Genomic DNA, 18,173 nt, shown 5'->3' on the forward strand with positions numbered 1-18,173 from the left:
CACCAGGAGAATCCTCTGGGAATATAGCATGACTTAGAGGAAAGATTTCAGTAATCTCTCTCTAGTACACATGATTTCTTTTTTTGTTGGGGTATTTTTTGAAATTTCCCAAGAATTTCGATTCTTACAAATTGCAAAGAATCTGTGAACTAGCAATATTTTGTGGAGCATTAGAAAAAGAAGGGCCAGAGTACTGGAAGGAAAGATAGCAATATGACAGAGAAAAAGAATACTCAGTGACAGTACTTTTATAATAGAGATACAGAAGTTGAGGGAGAGAGAAGGCTTTGGAAGCAGCTGTACTCTACTGGGAAAGGAGAGTGAAGATAAGGGTCCTATACTATGTAAATGGGGTTAGAGCCCTAGAAAATATTGTCTAAATCTAAGTTGTGCTGAACATGTTAAATAAAGAACACTTGAAGCATGTATTTTTTTTTTCTTTCTTTTCGTGACGGGGTATACAGGGCTTGAACCCAGGATGTTATACCTCTGAGCTACATCCCCAGTCATTTTTATTTTTATTTTATTTTGAGACAGCATCTCCCTAAGTTGCTGAGGCTGGCCATGAACTTGTGATCCTCCTGCCTCAGCCTCCTGAGCCACCGGGATTGCAGGCATGCACCACCACACCCAGCTCAACGTGGTTTGTTTTGTTTTTGTTTTTTATGGTGCTGGGGATTGAACCCAGGGCCTTGTGCATGTGACATAAGCACTCTACCAATTGAGTTATATTCCCAGCCCTCAAAGTGTTTTTGATTTCATTATCCAAATGAATTTATACTCCTGGAACAATAATAAGATCCATAAGATAGAATTCAATAAATTGTAATATATTATAAAAGCTAGATGCTATATGGGACCATGAATAGAAGAACAAAATACTAACATCTATTTTTATTTATTTTGCATTACGTTTTTTTAAACATTTATTTATTTATGTATCTTTAGTTTTAGGTGGACACATTATTTTGTTTTTATGTGGTACTGAGGATCAAACCCAGTGCCTCATGCATGCTAGGCGAGCGCGCTACCATTGAGTCACAATCCCAGTCCCTATAATTCTTATTATACATATAGAGCACAATTTTTCATATCTCTGGTTGTATATAAAGTATGTTGACACCAATTCGTGTCTTCATACATGTACTTTGGAGAATGATGTCCATTACATTCCACCATCCTTGCTAACCCCCTGCCTCCTCCCTTTCCCTCCCACTCATCTGCCCTATCTAGAGTTCATCTATTCCTCCCATGCTCCCCCTCCCTACCCCACTATGAATCAGCCTCCTTATATCAGAGCATTTGTTTTTGATATAAGGAGGCTGATTCATAGTGGCTAACTTCATTTGGCTAACTTCACTTATCATTATCTTCTCCAATGCCATCCATTTACCTGCAAATACCATGATTTTATTCTCTTTTATTGTTGAGTAATATTCCATTGTGTATATATGGCACAATTTTTTTTAATCCATTCATCTACTGAAGGGCATCTAGGTTGGTTCCACAGTTTAGCTATTGTGAATTCTGGTGCTATATACATTGATGTGGCTGTGTCCCTGTAGTATGCTGATTTTAAGTCCTTTGGGTACAGACTGAGGAGAGGGATAGCTGGGTCAAATGGTGGTTCCATTCCCAGATTTCCAAGGAATCTCCATACTCCTTTCTATATTGGCTGCACCAATTTGCAGTCCCACCAGCAATGTTTATACTAACATTTATAATAACAAAAAGCAAACTTATAAATATCTCAAAGCAATCAATAGGGGCTGGGGATGTGGCTCAAGCGGTAGCATGCTCGCCTGGCATACGTGCAGCCCGGGTTCGATCCTCAGCACCACATACAAACAAAGATGTTGTGTCCACTGAAAACTAAAAAAAAATAAATAAATATTAAAATTCTCTCTCTCTCTCTCTCTCTCTCTTAAAAAAAAAAGCAATCAATAAGGCAGATTCAAAAAGTTTCTATTGAAAAAGTATAGATGGAATTTTACTGGGTAATTTCCATTTTTTCATAAACTGTAATTTTTAAAAATCACTTTTGAATTCCCTTCATTTATTACCATGCCACTTTTCGTTTTTAGCAAACTTAAAAATGAATAATTACTTAATGATCTTTCATAAATCAAGCTCTCTGTACCCTCTATTTTAATTTCCCCATAGGGTTATTAAATTACTGAAATTGGAATTTATAATTTTCCACAGGTCTTTTATACCCAGGGAAAGAACACTACATTGGTTTAGGAGATAGGTGCATATCTAGTCATCTTCTACTACTTGGGTGATCTTAGTCAAAGCAACTTTTTCAAATTTCAGTTTTTCTCTTAATCTATACAGAATAATGACTACCTTCACAGATGATTGTTGTATGGCTCAAAAGATAGAATTCAAAAGAACTCTTTAAAAAGCAAAAGTCTATGTAAATGAGGAATTAAGTACATAAAAGTACCCAGCACAATGCATTTTTTACTATCATAGTACTTAAGTTTTTCTAGCATCTTGTTTGTCCTTTGTTCCTTTTCTACTAATTCACTGCACTTTTTTTTTTAATGAACAATCTTGAGCTCTTTGAGGTTAGAAACTACAAGTTTTGTTTTATATACTTTGTATCTTCAACATCAACCATAACCATGCACTCTATAAGTTTAATATATTCACTGAATGAACATCAATATTGTGCTTTATATATTTGAACAGTGGTTATAAGTGTGTTTGTGTGTGTGTGTATAATCTACCAAGTAACATCGTATTTTGAGTTTAAACAATCTAAAAATATTACACATTTATAAAACACAGCATACAACCTTTATATAATAATAGAGCAGTGGCTTATAAACTCTTTTACTTTAACCCATAAAAATAAATCAATTACACATCTTAATCCAGTAAAGGTATATGTACACATTTGGATTTATCTGTGTGTGTATATGTATACATATACATAACATAGACACATGCATTTATATGATGTGAGTAGATATGTAGTCATACATACCCTCACATATATATATATAAAATACACACACATATTAGTGAAACAAGTTTCATGAAGTTATACTTATCCTGATTATAATTAATGCACCATGTCTCATGCATGCTAGGTAAGCTTTCTACTACTGAGCTACACCTTCAGCCCTGTATTTCATTTAAAATTTTTTTTTATCCTGATCATTATATCAATTTCATGCTCCACTACAACTTTAAAACCATGAAACTAAAATTAAACCCATCATATAGATGAAACAGTGAGAGGAAATACCTGCTTATCAAACAATTTATTTAGAACAGAATCCTTATGGTTAGCCTGAGACAATTAATAGAATCTTGACAAAAATTAGGTTTTCTTTTGTATGGCTCATACACATTGCTTTATTTTCTCAATAATGATTTCTAATATCTTCTTTACTTGTTTATGTTCCTTCCTTTCAAAGAAGCCCCCTTTCTAAAAAGGTCAAAGAAAGGAAAACGAAAAGACAAGTCAAAGATTGGGAGAAATTATTGTAAATCATTTATCTGATAAAGGAATTAGGTCCAGAACATGCTAGAAACTTATAATAATAAAAGACAAACAATCTAATTTTTGAAATGAATGAAAGACATTAATAGACATTTCATCCAAGAAGATAAAAAAATGGCTGATAAGTACATGAAAAGGCACTCAACAAATGACAAGTGATAACTTCTCATCAAGGAAAAGCAAGTTAAACACTATGAGATACCACTTTACACCTATTAGAAGGACTATAATGTATTGGTGACAGAAGAACCTAGACCCCTCATATACTGCTGGTATATGTATAAAATGGTGCAGCTTCTTTGGAAAACAGTTTATTAATGTTAAAGTAAAGAAGTAAAGCACCACTTTATAATATGGCCAGCTATTCCACAACCAAAAGAAATAAAATCACCTACACAAAGACTTGTAGGTGAATGTTCACAGCAACATTAATCAGTATAGTCAACAAGTAAAAAGAATGTTCATTAACTGGGACATTAAATAAATGAAATAGTTTCTAAATATATAATGGAATATCTTCAGCAATAAAATGAAACATAATGTCAACAATACATTCCACAATAGATGAACCTCAAAAATATGCTGTTAAAAAATCACTTAAGATTACATATTGTTTGACTGCATCTATATGAAGTATCCAAAAATGACAAATCTGTAAGAAGCAGAAAGCTAATTTATATGATTGAAGACTGGGGCCTGGGAATGTGGCTCAAGCCGTGGCGCGCTTGCCTGGCAGGCGTGCGGCCCAGGTTCGATCCTCAGCACCACATACAAACAAAGATGTTGTGTCTGCAGAAAACTAAAAAAAATAAATATTAAAATTCTCTTTAAAAAAAAAATGATTGAAGACTGAAAAAAAAGAGAAGGAGAGATCATTTAAGAATAAAAGAAGTATTTTAAAGCTGGATTGTGATGCTTGTGCAACTCAAAATTTACTGAATAATCACTGATTTATACCCTTAAAACCTGAGAATTAGAGATGGGATTGTAGCTCATCAGTGGAGCACTTACCTTGCATGTATGAGGCGCTGGGTTTGATTCTTAGCACCACATAAAAATAAATAAATAAAATAAACGTATTGTCCATCTACAACTAAAAAAAATATTTTTAAAAAACCCTTTAGATAAAATCAATTTTGAAAAAAAAACACCTTAGAATTTTATGATATATAAATTCTACCTCAACAAACGAGTTTTTAAAAAACTATTTTAAGAATATCCATTCTTCTGGTAGCATTACCAACCAGGGAAACTATTTTGGGTTATCTTCTTACTGAGGACCTACAATGAAATAAGAACTGTGCTAAGCGACAGATTAAAAAAACAAACAAACCAAAAAACTGTGTAAGCTCCTAGAACAGAAAGGAAAATCTACTAGAAGAGATCAACATATAAATAAATGTGCAGGAAAAAATCTTAACCATTATTATAACAAAGTCCACCAAAAGTTCACCTTCCAGATAAGAGGGAGCAGAGAAAGGAGGAATTCATTATATATAATAATTAAGAATACTGAAAGGGGTTTTAGAAGACCTGGATGAATGTGGCTCCTTTAAAGATTATGTAAGCATAATTTCCTTGGCCGCAGCTTATTCAAGTTCAAATTGAAAGAAGGAAATGACATGAATTCTATGTTCTTATGTAACCAACCATCTTACTATCATGATAACTAAAATGTTAATTCTCCATGTAGTAAAGGCTAGAAATGAAAAAGCAAAGGATTTATACATGGGACCAACCATAAAATTCCAAATTTATTTATAGAAGAAACAATTTTCTAATTTAAAAAAATGAGTTTTTCCCAAACAGAAAAACCGATTTCAAAATTAGAACAATAAGACACTAGGTTATTACTTATAAAAGTAAGCAACACTTACTGAGCATGTATGTTCCAAACACTATACTAAAATACCTCACGGGTTTTGCCTCATTAATCCTTACATTAGCCCTCAGAATTTGGTGTTTTGTTAATTCTCCAATTTTAAAAATGATTCATCTAGTTAGTGGCAGTTCTGGTCCCAGTGTAGGTTGGTCCTCAATAAATGAATAACCCAAAATAGTTATCCTACTGGGAATGCTACTAGATGAATGAATATTCTTTAAAATATTTTTTTCCTTGGGTTTTTTTTTTTTAATTAAAGAAAACCATTTGAGATAAAATTTATATACAATAAAACAAATTTATAGAGGCAAGAAGCAGATTAATTGTTACCTGAGGGTAGGAATGGAGACTGACTAAAAATAAGTATGAGGGATCTTTTGAGAGAGATGGAAATGTTCTAAAATAGAATTATTACATTTTTACAACTCTAAATTTACTGTAAGTCACTGATCTGTTATGCCCTTAAATCCTAGCCCATCTCAATGCAAAGCCCACACTCTTACCCACTGCTCCAATGAGCATGAGATGTACAGGATATATAATTTTAATGTGTAACTGACGACAAGAAACCTATTTAGATAAATAACCAAAAAATAAATAATAAAGTAGGCAGAGAGAGAAAGATCAAAAGTTGACTAAGAGGTCAGCTGACAGTCCAATTGGGCTTATTTATTGCTTTACAAAGACTTACTGAACTGATCTCCTGCTGTGAATCTTGTAGGTGCTGTTGAAGAGGTTCCAGCTGAGCCTTCCCTGACTCCACACTCTCCTCCAATTCTGCTGTTTCTTGTTGCAGGCGACTTAGCTCTTCTCTAGCTTTGGCCAATTCTTCTTCATAAGTGGAGATCTGTGATTCCTGATTAGTTATTTCTGCTTTTAGAGAAGAGATCTATAATATGGAGATGAATAAGAAGAAAGGGGAATTAAAAAAGAGCTGTCATTAAAATGTTAATAATGTACTTATTTCTTTGTTTACTATTTTGGTGTTTTTTGATGTATGGTTTTGGCAGAAAAGGGTAATTGGGGAAAGTATAGAGGAGAGTTGAAGGTATAGATATTTTACTTCCAAACTATCTGGAAAAACTTTATCTTCTGCAACAGTGTTCTTCTATTTCCACTAAAGAGAGCCTGTAATTTCTGATGAACCTTACTCCATTTCCCTCATATGCCAACTGCTGATGAGACTGTCACTTAATGAGAATAATAACAAAAATAGAGAATATTTTCATTTTAAGCCAGGAAAAACAACTCAGGTACAGATGTAGGCAGCAATAAGTAGCCAGACATTACCAGCTGGGCCTCCTCAGCACATTTCTTTCTGACTTCCTTGAGTTGCTCCTCCAGCTGAGCTTTCTGCTCATCCAGTTCATCAAGGAGTTCCTGTACTTGCTGCTTTTGAGCCTGTAGTTTTTGCAGATTAACATTTTCCCTTTGAACTTCATCTTGAAGATCCTGAAATATAAGAAAATTAATATATTATTCTCTTTGGGGGCAGGGAAAGTTTAAGTTAATTTTTAAATCCAACTTAGGAGGGGCTGGGTTTATAGCTCTTGGTAGAGGTAGAGCACTTGCCTCGCACTTGTGAGGTACTAGGTTCTATCCTCAGCACCACATAAAAAATAAATAAATAAAATAAAAAAGATATTGTGTCCATCTCTAAAAATATATATATCTTTAAAAATAAACAAACAAATCCAGTTTAGGAGAAAAAAACTCTTATTGTTTTGGAAGACAACCTCCTCCTCCTCCACCATACCAGGGATTGCACCTGAGATGCTTAACCACTGAGCCACATCTCCAGTTCTTTTTTTTTTAGTTTTGAGATAGAGTCTCAATAAGTCCTTAGGGCCTCACTAAGTTGCTGAGGTTGGTATTGAACTTGTTATCTTCCTGTCTCAGTCTCCCCAGTCTCTGGGATTACAGGCATGCACCTCCACTCCTAGCTTTATATACAATCTTTACTTGAGAACTCCTTCCCTAAATTCCAGATTTAGATATCCAATATGCTTACTCAAATCCATCCTTCAGGGTTGGGGATGTAGTTCAGTGGTAGCATATGTGAGACTCTGGGTTTGATCCCCAGGACTGCAAAAACAAAATAAAATTGAAAATAAAACAAACAAACAAACAAAAAAAGCTGGCCCCGGGCAGCTATGGGCTTCTCTAACATGTTGAAAATAGATCTCCTGGCACTTTCCCCAAAATCTTCTTTAATTTCAATCTTCCCACATCTCAGTTTTTCTAGTCAAGAAAATATGGCGGCGTCTTCTCTCACTTCTCATCTCCAATACATCAGCAAATCCTGTTGCTACTTCCTTCAAATAAATGGGATTATTTTTTGTCTTGTCCCCCATACCCCACTGGCCTCATGCCAATTTGGCAAGCCACTTTTATCTTTCTTCTGGATAGCTGTCTTCCAGATGATAACCCTGCTTCCATTCATGCTACCTTTCTGTGTATTTTCAGCACATCAACCACTATTAAAAACCTATGCTAAATATCATACACTCTGAGGCTTGTATGTGGAAGTGAGAAAGGTGGTTGCACAGTAGAGACTAGAATAATGATTACCATAGCCTGGGAAGGCCAGGAAAGCAAGTGGTAAAATAGACAATGAGGTGCAACTGCATAAGAGGAATTACTTTTCTGTTTATTGCATAGAAGGATAACTACAGTTGACAACTATCATTAAATATTTCAAAATAGCTATTAGGATTTTAAATGTTCTACCATAACCAAATGACATGTCTGAGGTGATAAGTCAACTCCCTGACCTGGCCATTTTACATTGTATAAAGGTATTTGAAATGTCACACTGTATGTTAAAAACATGTACAATTACTATATGTCTACTAAAATTAAAAATATTTTTTTAAAAAATGAAACCTAGCTGGGGTGGTGTCCACACTTCTAATCCAAACTCCTTGGAGGCTAAGGCAGGAGGATTGCAAGCTTGAGACCAGTCTGGGGAAATGAGCTAGACCCTCAAAATTTAAAAAGGGCTATGGCTGTGGGTGACATTTGTTCTCCAGTTTTCAGCTCACTGTCCACTGCCTGGTGTGGATGGGTGAAACCCAGGGCCTCTCAGTTCCAGTGTCAATGCTGTTATAGTCTAGGTTCTATATAGACAGAGCCTCACTAATTTGCTGTCTTGAACTTGCGATCATCCTACCTCAGCCTCCTGAGTCACTGGGATTACAGGCATGAACCCCTGCACCTGGCCCTGGCTTCTTTCATTTTAACATACCGTTTTCAACCTTGGCATATAATTATTTTAAACAGCTTTAAAACAGTTTATATAACATAAAATTTGTATATTTTAAGTGTACACTTCAGTAAGTGTAATAAATTTATATACCTGCGCAACAATCATAATTCATCTTTACAATAATTCATCACTCCAAAAATTTATCTTTAGACACTTTGCAGTTAATCCCCACTTCCACCTCATGCTCCAGGCAATTAATAATTTGCCTTTTGTTGCTACAGTTTTGCATTTTATAGAAATTTCACATAAATAAAATCATATATGCAACCTACTATATCTGGCTTGTTATATTCAGTATAACATTTTATAGATTCATGTGTTGTTGCATGTATAAGGAGCTTATTTGTTGTTTCCCTTTTTATTGCTGAGTAGTATTCCATCATATGATGGATATTGCAACTGACAGACATTTACTGTTTCTAGTTTGGGCTATAATGTTTTTGTGAATAATAGTATACAATTATTATCTTATTTTTGGTCTATCTCCCACACAAATATAAGTAAGCAGGAATATTTGTGTTATTCACTGCTGTACTCCATAAGGATTTAGTGAATAATCAAAGATCTAATTCTTTTTTTTGGTACCAGGAATTGAACCCAGGGGCACTTAACCACTGAGCCACATCCCCAGCCCTTTTTAATATTTTATTTAGAGACAGACAAAATATTGCTGAGTTGCTTAGGGCCTCACTAAAATTACCAAAGCTGGCTTTGAACTCACTGTCCTCCTGCCTCAGCCTGCTAAGCAGCTGGAATTACAGGTATGCGCCACTGCACCCAACTTTAAAGATGTTAATTCTTACAGGGTGTGGTGGCACATGCCTACAAATCCCAACAACTCCAAAGGCTGAGGCAGGAGGATTGCAAGTTCAGACCAGCCTCGGCAACTTAGAACCTGTCTCAAAAATCAAAAACAAAAAGGGTTGAGGATGTGGATGAGTGGTTAAAGCACCAAAAGAACTGACAATCTTGTTTTTCATTTTTTGTTGTTGTTGTTGTTTTTGTTTTTTAATACTGGGATTGAACCCAGTGGTGCTTTACCACTGAGTTACATCCCTTCAGCCCTTTTAATTTTATTGAGGTAGATGAAAGCAGTGGAAGAAGTAACTACAGATGTGGTAGAAAGCACAAAAGAGCTAGAATTATAAGGGGAGTCTGAAGATGTGACTGAATTGCCATAATCACATGATAAAATATTTTAAAATATTTTTTTAGTTGTAGTTGGAAACAATTCATTTATTTTATTTATTTACTTTTAGTGCTAGGTGAGTGCTCTACTGCTGAGCCACAACCCCAACCGCACATGATAAAATTTAATGTTCTTAAGGATAAGCCAAAAAAAAAAAAAAAAGTGTTTTCCTCTCCTGGCAAAAAAGCTATGATCAATGCTGAAATGAGGGGCTGGGGATGTGGCTCAGGTGGTAGCGCGCTCGCCTGGCATGCATGCGACCCGGGTTCGATCCTCAGCATAATATACAAACAAAGATGTTGTGTCTGCCGAAAACTAAAAAATAAATATTAAAAAATTCTCTCTCTCTCTCTTTAAAAAAAATGCTGAAATGATAATAAAGGACTTGGAATATTACATGAACTTAGTTGAAAAGCAGGTTTGAGAGGACTGACCCCAAGTTTTAACAAAAAAAATTTTTTTAGTTGTAGTTGGACATAATACTTTATTTTAGTTATTTATTTTTATGTGGTGCTAAGGATTGAACCCTATGCCTCACATGTGCCAGGCAAGCACTCTACCACTGATTTACAATCCCAGCCCCCTGACTCTAATTTTTTATATGTATTTATTTTTGGGGGTGTAGATGGACACAACACAATGCCTTTATTTTTATGTGGTGCTGAGGATTGAACCCGAGTCCCGCCTCTACTAGGCGAGTGCTCTACCGCTGAACCATAATCCCAGCCCCCTGACTCTAATTTTGAAAGAAGTTCTATGGGTAAAATGCTCTCAAACGGCGTCATATGCTACCAAGAAATCTTTCATGAAAGGAAGAATTAATCCATGCAGCAAACTTCATTACTGTTTTATGAAACTGCCATAGCTATGCCAACCTTAAGGTACCACCACCCTGATTAGTAAGCCATCATCAAAATCAAGGCAAGATCCTCCACCAGCAAAAAGATTATGACTTGCTGAAGACTCAGAAGATAGTGAGCATTTTTACCAATATTTTTAAAAGTAGGATGTGTACATTGTTTTGTAGATATAGTGCTATTGCACATCCCATAGATTAAATAGTATAGTATAAACACAACTTTTATATGCACTGGGAAACCAAAAAGTTCAAGTGACTCACTTGATAGTGATATTCACTTTATTGCGGTGGACTATAATTGAAACCACCTTATCGCTGAGGTATGACTGTAACGCGTAAATATCAAGTCCACAGTTGTTTTACAGTATTGATTAGGGAAATAATGATAAGAAAAAAATGTCTGTACATGTTCAGTACACATAGAATTTTTAAATACTTCAATTTCAATCTGTGGTTGGCTTAATTGCTAGATGTGGAACTCATGGACAGAGGGCCAACTGTAGCCTGAAAAACTACATGGTTTGAAAAATTTTTATAATTTAGTTATACAATATTTTTAAACCGTCAACTAAAGTAATTTTATTATTTTGGATACATAACCCATTATAACATTCCTTACTTTGTTTATAAAATATTCACATAGTTTATATGTAGTAATATACTGACCCCAAAGAATTTTTTCAATTCCTGGGGGAAAAAGATTTTTCTCTTTCCCTTTAATTAAAGCTATTCAGATCACCTTTCAGCTTTTTGCTAAGGTCCAGTGTAGTATCTGTTCCTACAGGTTTAATATCTGATACATCTTCTATCCCAGACAATACATTAAATATATCAAATGGATTTTTGGAAATAGGAGATAGAATAGGTACTTGCTCCATCCACTCCATGCACTGAGTGGACATTGCAGTAACTCCAAAAACAGTGCACACACAAAAAGAAAAAAAAAAAAAGAGGTGGAAATAGTAAAACTATTTATCTATCTCCACCAGAAAGTATTCTAGTCTAATTTCCCATTCTGCCTCATTCCCAATTAAAAATCTAGGACTTCACATCTCTAATAATATCTAGTTTTTATGATTACATGTAATTTTGGTTTCTTTTAGTGCAAATCCAATGGAAAAAAAATAAAATGCATCTTTTTTTTTTTTTTTTAGAGAGAGAGAGAGAGAATTTTTTTTTTAATATTTATTCTCTAGTTTTCGGCGGACACAACATCTTTGTTTGTATGTGGTGCTGAGGATCGAATCCAGGCTGCACGCATGCCAGGCGAGCGCACTACCGCTTGAGCCATATCCCCAGTCCTGCATCTGGTTTTTTAAAATTTGTTTTTGGTTGCAGAGGACATAATATTTTCATATATATATATATATATATATATATGAAATATATATGTGTGTGTATACACACACACACCCTGAGCTATATCCTCAGCCCTATTTATTTTATTTTTATGTGGTGCTGAGGATTGAACCCAGCATCTCAGACATGTTAGGCAAGTGCTCTACGACTGAGCCACAACCTCAACCCCAATACAATGGATCTTAAAAGGGTCATAAGGGGGGCTAGGGTTGTGGCTCAGTGGTAGAGTGCTCGTCTCGCACGTATGAGACCTGGGTTCTAGCCTTAGCACCACATAAGAATAAATAAACAAAATAAAGATATTGTGTCCATGTATAACTAAAAAAAAAAAAAGGATCATAAGGTATAAGAAAATGTCTAGGATACAGTAATAACTTTTAAAAGCTGAACAGAAAGGTATATATAGTATGTTAATAAATATAAAGCCATTTATGTCTACTTAGAAAATATAGCAAAATGTTAACAATGGGGGCTGGGGGTTGTAGCTCAGTGATAGAATGCTTGCCTAGCAATGTGAGATACTGGGTTTGAACCTCAGCACCACATTAAAATAAATAAATAAAGGTATTATGTCCATCTACAACTAAAAAGAATATTTAAAAAATGTTAATGATGGTTCTCTATAGAAAGGCTCTCTTTTTTCTTCCTTATAATTTTCTGTATTTTACAAATTTACTATGCTCCCATGATATTATCAGAGAATATCAAGTTTGCTGTTTTTCTGATGGTTTCAGACCAATATAAAAATTTCTGATGTGACTAAATTTTCATGTAATAATTACCAATAATAGGATTAATGCTGGTTTCCTTTAAAAAAAACTGAATCACATTTTTAAAAATAGCATTTTTGGTGATCCATTTAAATATAATAACCTCAGAAGACCTATGTACATAAAAGGAAAGGGTACGAACAAACCAGTATAATATTTACTCATTCCTGTACTTTCTCTTCTAAAGAGCAAACACAATCGCTCAAATTTCCCCACCTTATTGCCTTTTCTCATCTCTTAGCTGCAGTAAGAATCTACAAGGCAACATGGAAGTACAGGCCTTAAGGAAAAGGTTACTGAGAAAACACCTCACAAATACTTAGAGCTGGATACATGTCCACATTAAAATTATTTAAAATTCGTACCTCTTCATGTCTATTTCTAAAATGAAAAATACCTTCTACAAAAATTCTAACATAAACAAGAAGATCTTCATGTTCAGTAAGTAGATTTAAAGTTATTAAACTGAAAAAAAGTAAAAATGAACAGTTGCAAATATATATGCTAACAGGAATTAAGAATCAAATTTCATTTTAATTTCATTAATGCTCAATGGTTAAGCACCCCTGGGTTCAATCCCCAGTAAGAGTTCAACCTATAAAATATTAACAAAATGAATGTGTTTGTCTGTTTCTTACGAAATACAGTGTGAAAATAAACAAAAGGGCAATACAAGCAAAGCATATATACAGACACATTCTTACAGTAAATTGGAAGCATAGTAGGTATCATTGAGTCAGACTTTTTCATACTGTTCATAATAACCTCATGTAAAAGAAGCTCCTAATTATTTGTACTTGCAAATTTGTGACCACCATTGTAATGCAATTTCCATATCGTTATCAGTACATCTAGATATACTGACTCTTATTTTGCTTATCCTGAAACTAAATAAAGGAAACTGATGCATGTCCCCCTCACCCATTTCTGCCACGTCTCAACTAGAGCAGTGGCAGGTTCTGGCAAAAAGTACCTTCTATCAAACCTGGATAATTTTCTCTTAATCTTAAGGTGGCCATTTGGGAAAAAAACTCTCCTGGTTCAAAGCATGAACTCGGCACTTTCAAATATCATCCCCTCAAGTGAGTTACTGAAGACACTTGCAGATACTTTTTCTTTATCTTCCTTGATCATGCTCTACCTGCCTCCCAGAGCTATCAACAACAAAAGGAGGAGGATAACAGCAATTAGAGAATGGCAAGGATGAAGTTAACAAGATTAATGTAATACAATGCCAAAGTTTGTTTTAAAAAAATGCCAAAGCCAGTCATATCCAAGAGTCTTCATTCATGAATGAAGGATATTTGAGCTGAAAATCTTGGCTTAAGAAAAATGTCCTGTTTTCTAGAAATCACTCAGGTTACTGAAAATGACAAATTCATTCCCTTCTTCCACACCCTATCAAGTGATATTAGATATATCAAAGAATAAAATAATTAATTTTAGTAACCCAAGTCGGATGTACAACTAAGAAGTAACTTAAGAATTCAACCTATAAGCCGGGCCTGGTGGCACATGCCTGTAATCCCAGCAGCTCAGGAGGCTGAGATAGGGGGATCACAATTTCAAAGCCAGCCTCAGCAAAAGTGAGGCTCCACACAACTCAATGAGATCCTGCCTCTAAATAAAATATAAAAAAGTGCTGGCGGGGCTGGGGTTATAGCTCAGTGGCAGAGAGCTTGCCTCATACATGTGAGGCACTGGGTTTGATCCTCAGCACCACATAAAAGTAAATAAAATAAATAAAGATATTGCATCCATCTTTAAATAAAAAAAAAGTGCTAGGGATGTGGTTCAATGGTTAAGCACCCCTAGGTTCAATCCCCAGTAAGAATTCAACCTATAAAATATTAACAAAATGAATGTGTTTCTGACTGTTTCTTACAAAATACAGTGTGAAAATAAACAAAAGGGCAATATGTTTTGCTTAAAAAAACAAAGCATATATACAGACACATTTTTATAGTAATATCTCTATATCAGAAGAATTATTAAAGATAACAAGAGGAATTTTGGTAATCTCACAAAAAGTGTTATTTATCTTAAAAAAAAAAAAAAAAAAAAAAAAAACCTTTACAGACTAACCCCAAATGAGAAATAATCAGGAACATTATTATATACACTCAAAACAGAAGTTACAGGATTATTCTTAAAATAAAAAAGGTGATCAACTGTGGAGCAAGATGTTCAAGTCAAAGAACAGAAAGGAAGCCTATTAAATGAGGAGAGTGTTAGAAAACCCCACAAACAAGACTGCCTCTATTTCCTAATCATTTATTTCCCAGTGTATTCTAAAGAGCATTATCGCCAGGGAAAGAATGTTGAGCTCATATATCTAATTTTATTTCTAACTAAAATAAATCATCCCTCGTCCTCTGAGGAAAAAACCAACTAAGTGAATTAAAATTAAAATGAAAACAATATGGGCAATTATACAGAGTTACTCTTAACTGATGAAGTACAAATAATTAGGAGCTTCTTTTACATGAGGTTACTATGAACTCAATGACACCTACTATGCTTCCAATCCTTTCTGCCTGTGGCTTCTGGGTGTGTCTTTTCCTGTTATTTGTTTCATGCACAAAATCAAAGTTTATTCATTTTTTTTTTTTTTTTTGTGAACTGCTTCCTTAAATTTACTTCCATTAGCCAGGCACAGTGGTGCAGGCTTATAATCCCAGCAACTCAGGAGACTGAGGCAGAGAATCACAAGTTCGAGGACAGCCTCAGCAATTTAGGGATAGCCTAAGCAACATAGCAAGATCCTGTCTCAAAATAACAAGCAAAAAAGGGCTGGGGATATATCTTAGTAGTAAAGTGCCCCTTGGTTCAATCCCTGGCACCAAAACCAATCAATCAATCAATCAACCAATTCATTAACCTCCATCTAATAACATATTACCAAATACAGAAGAGATGATACAAGGCACAATTCCTAAGCTCAAAGAACTCATAACGTAGGATACTGGAATCATATCACGCACACCAAGCTAGCACTATAAGGGAACATAAAATATATGCCATAAAATAGATATACACTCCTTTGGGAAAATACAGGAAATACTGATATAGACTAAAGAGCAAGAGAAGAGAAAGTTTAAGAGAAGTGGTGCAATTTGAGCTAAACTTTAAGGCATTGGTATAATTTATATAAGCAGGGTATAACAACACAAGGCATAAGTAGAGATAATGAGGAGAAATATATATGGCATATAGTTCAGAGTCAGATGATCAAAACATGACTAGTATGAAGGAGGGTCTGTATTTCATTTTTTCTTCTACCTCAGATATATCGGTGATATATGACAATCTCTCATCATTAACAGTGGTAGTGGGCAACAATAAAGATTTTTATATCTGAGTCATGGTACTAAAATTGGTTTAGGAAGAAAAGAAAAAGAGGTCAGAATGAGCACTTATGATCTGACTGTGAATTTATACATGATAGGTGAAAAGGGTGACAGCAATGAAAAAGAGAACTGATAAAAATAATAAAGTTCGAACCTGAAGATTTTTTTTTCAATAAGATAGATTCATTTTAGATAGATACTGACTTTGAAATGCTAAATATAAAATGGTTAACTGAAGATGTGGGACTGGCATCTGACATTAAGGAGGGAAAAATACACACACACACGCACACACACAGTCTGTTTATCTGATCCTCACAAAGGCAATTGTAAGTAAAAAAAAAAAAAAAAAAGGTAGGAAGGTATTTAAAAGCATATAACCCAAGAAAGCAGTGATTACTTAAGATTCTGGTTCTAGGAGAAAAAATAAAGCACAGGGAAACAGGTAAATAGCAGATTATATAGGGTTGGTGAAAAAACAGGAAGGGAAAAAAAATGGTCACACAGAGAAATAAAAGTAGAGAAAAACAGGTGGTAGCTAAAGTGACAGCAATAGCCAAGCCAAATGAGGTTCTATACAAATTGGCAAGTCCTATGTGCAGAGAGTTCTATGTGAAGTTAGAAGGTAAGAAAAAAAAAAAGGTTGATGAAGAAAGGTGCGTGTACAGAGGTGACTGTATGGTAAAGAATAATAAAACTAAACAGAACATTTATTGTTGTATCGCCTCTGAAATGTTTGGTACAGAAGAGAAAATAGAAGCATAGGATAATTAAATTATTTATTTAGGATCACAAACCTAGGAAGTCGTAGAACCAGGAACTAAATTCAAGTTTGTTTCCAACTTGTTGCTATAAACCTTTATGAAAAACTGAATAAGAGTGAATCCCTAGGTATTTGTTGATTAGTCAAAAGGTCCTGGGTTTAATCCCTAGTACCATCAAAACAAAACAAAACAAAAAAATAACCCACAATAAACAAATCAACAAAAAAAATCAATTTTGATTTTGAAAGTTTGGTTTCTGTGCTTAAGATATGAACTCAGATACTCATTATTTGTGACTTTAGTAATAAGGAAAAAAAGCAAGGATACTCAGAAAAACAAATTTGGATTAAGCAAAAAAAATCTTCAGGTTTGAACTTAATCCAAATTCACTGATAGGCCAAATTTTCTTTTCCTGATTAGAAAGTGGGGTCAGAAAGAAGCAGTGAAGCATACTTTTTAAAGTCTGCTTCTATTAATAACTCTAATAAATTACTTTTGTCAGAAAAGAAGTACTGAGAGTCAAACTGCTTATAGATTTTAATTACCCATTTTATTCCTAGTCCATGCTTCATTATCAACAGGTAACATCAGAATTAATATAATGAAACCTACTTATTACCATTTTTGGCAAGTTGTCTTGTGCTTCAGAAAATTGGAAATGATTACTAAAGTGTAGAGTTCTAAGTGTTTACATATATCAATTACTATCATTCTTAGTCTAGTGCCTCATTACCATTAAAAACAAATATTTCTGTTGGGATAAAATGAGTAATGAATCTACTAACCTAAGGCTTTAATCAATCCAGCAATACTTTTTTAATACTTTTTTTTTTTAGATCAAGTCCACATTACAAAGGATCTTCTAGGACTTGAAATTTTTTTAAATACCTTTATTCTATTTATTTATTTTTATGTGGTGATGAGGATCAAACCCAGGGTCTCTCTCACATGGGCTAGAAGCGCTCTATCACTGAGCTATAGCCCCAGCCCAATCCAGCATTACTTTCTAAGGAATTTATGTTCAACCGTTACTATTCAGTCTATGCTAATCATGTTCCTTGTACTTATAGCACCCTACGCAGAAAAATTCAGCAATGTGGATTTTCTGCGTCAATTACATATTTTGGATTTCACAAAGCTTAAGGTTAAACATATACCTTACTACTGCCATTAAGTAAGAACAAGCAAATCACAGAGAAATTCTGATAACAAAAC

The 18,173-nt window shown here is 34.4% G+C and overlaps 1 protein-coding gene and 1 non-coding gene across 4 annotated transcripts in view; one reads left to right on the plus strand and one right to left on the minus strand.

The window, feature by feature from the left end:
• Positions 1-18,173, minus strand: part of Eps15 (epidermal growth factor receptor pathway substrate 15) — a 141,618-nt gene that overhangs the window by 46,474 nt on the left and 76,971 nt on the right. For all 3 annotated transcript variants that reach the window (XM_071617816.1, XM_027944955.2, XM_071617817.1), the window contains exons 14-15: positions 6,690-6,851; positions 6,091-6,288 (exon numbers count right to left, since the gene is read on the minus strand). In XM_071617816.1, the coding sequence (XP_071473917.1) occupies positions 6,091-6,288; positions 6,690-6,851 (360 nt within the window). The remainder of the gene's footprint in view (positions 1-6,090; positions 6,289-6,689; positions 6,852-18,173) is intronic.
• On the plus strand, positions 11,450-11,647 carry LOC114100369 (U2 spliceosomal RNA). The gene has a single exon (XR_003584049.2). It is a non-coding gene; the product is annotated as a U2 spliceosomal RNA (small nuclear RNA).

The sequence above is a fragment of the Marmota flaviventris genome, chromosome 10, assembly GCF_047511675.1.
Source record: "Marmota flaviventris isolate mMarFla1 chromosome 10, mMarFla1.hap1, whole genome shotgun sequence".
NCBI classification, from domain to species: domain Eukaryota; kingdom Metazoa; phylum Chordata; class Mammalia; order Rodentia; family Sciuridae; genus Marmota; species Marmota flaviventris.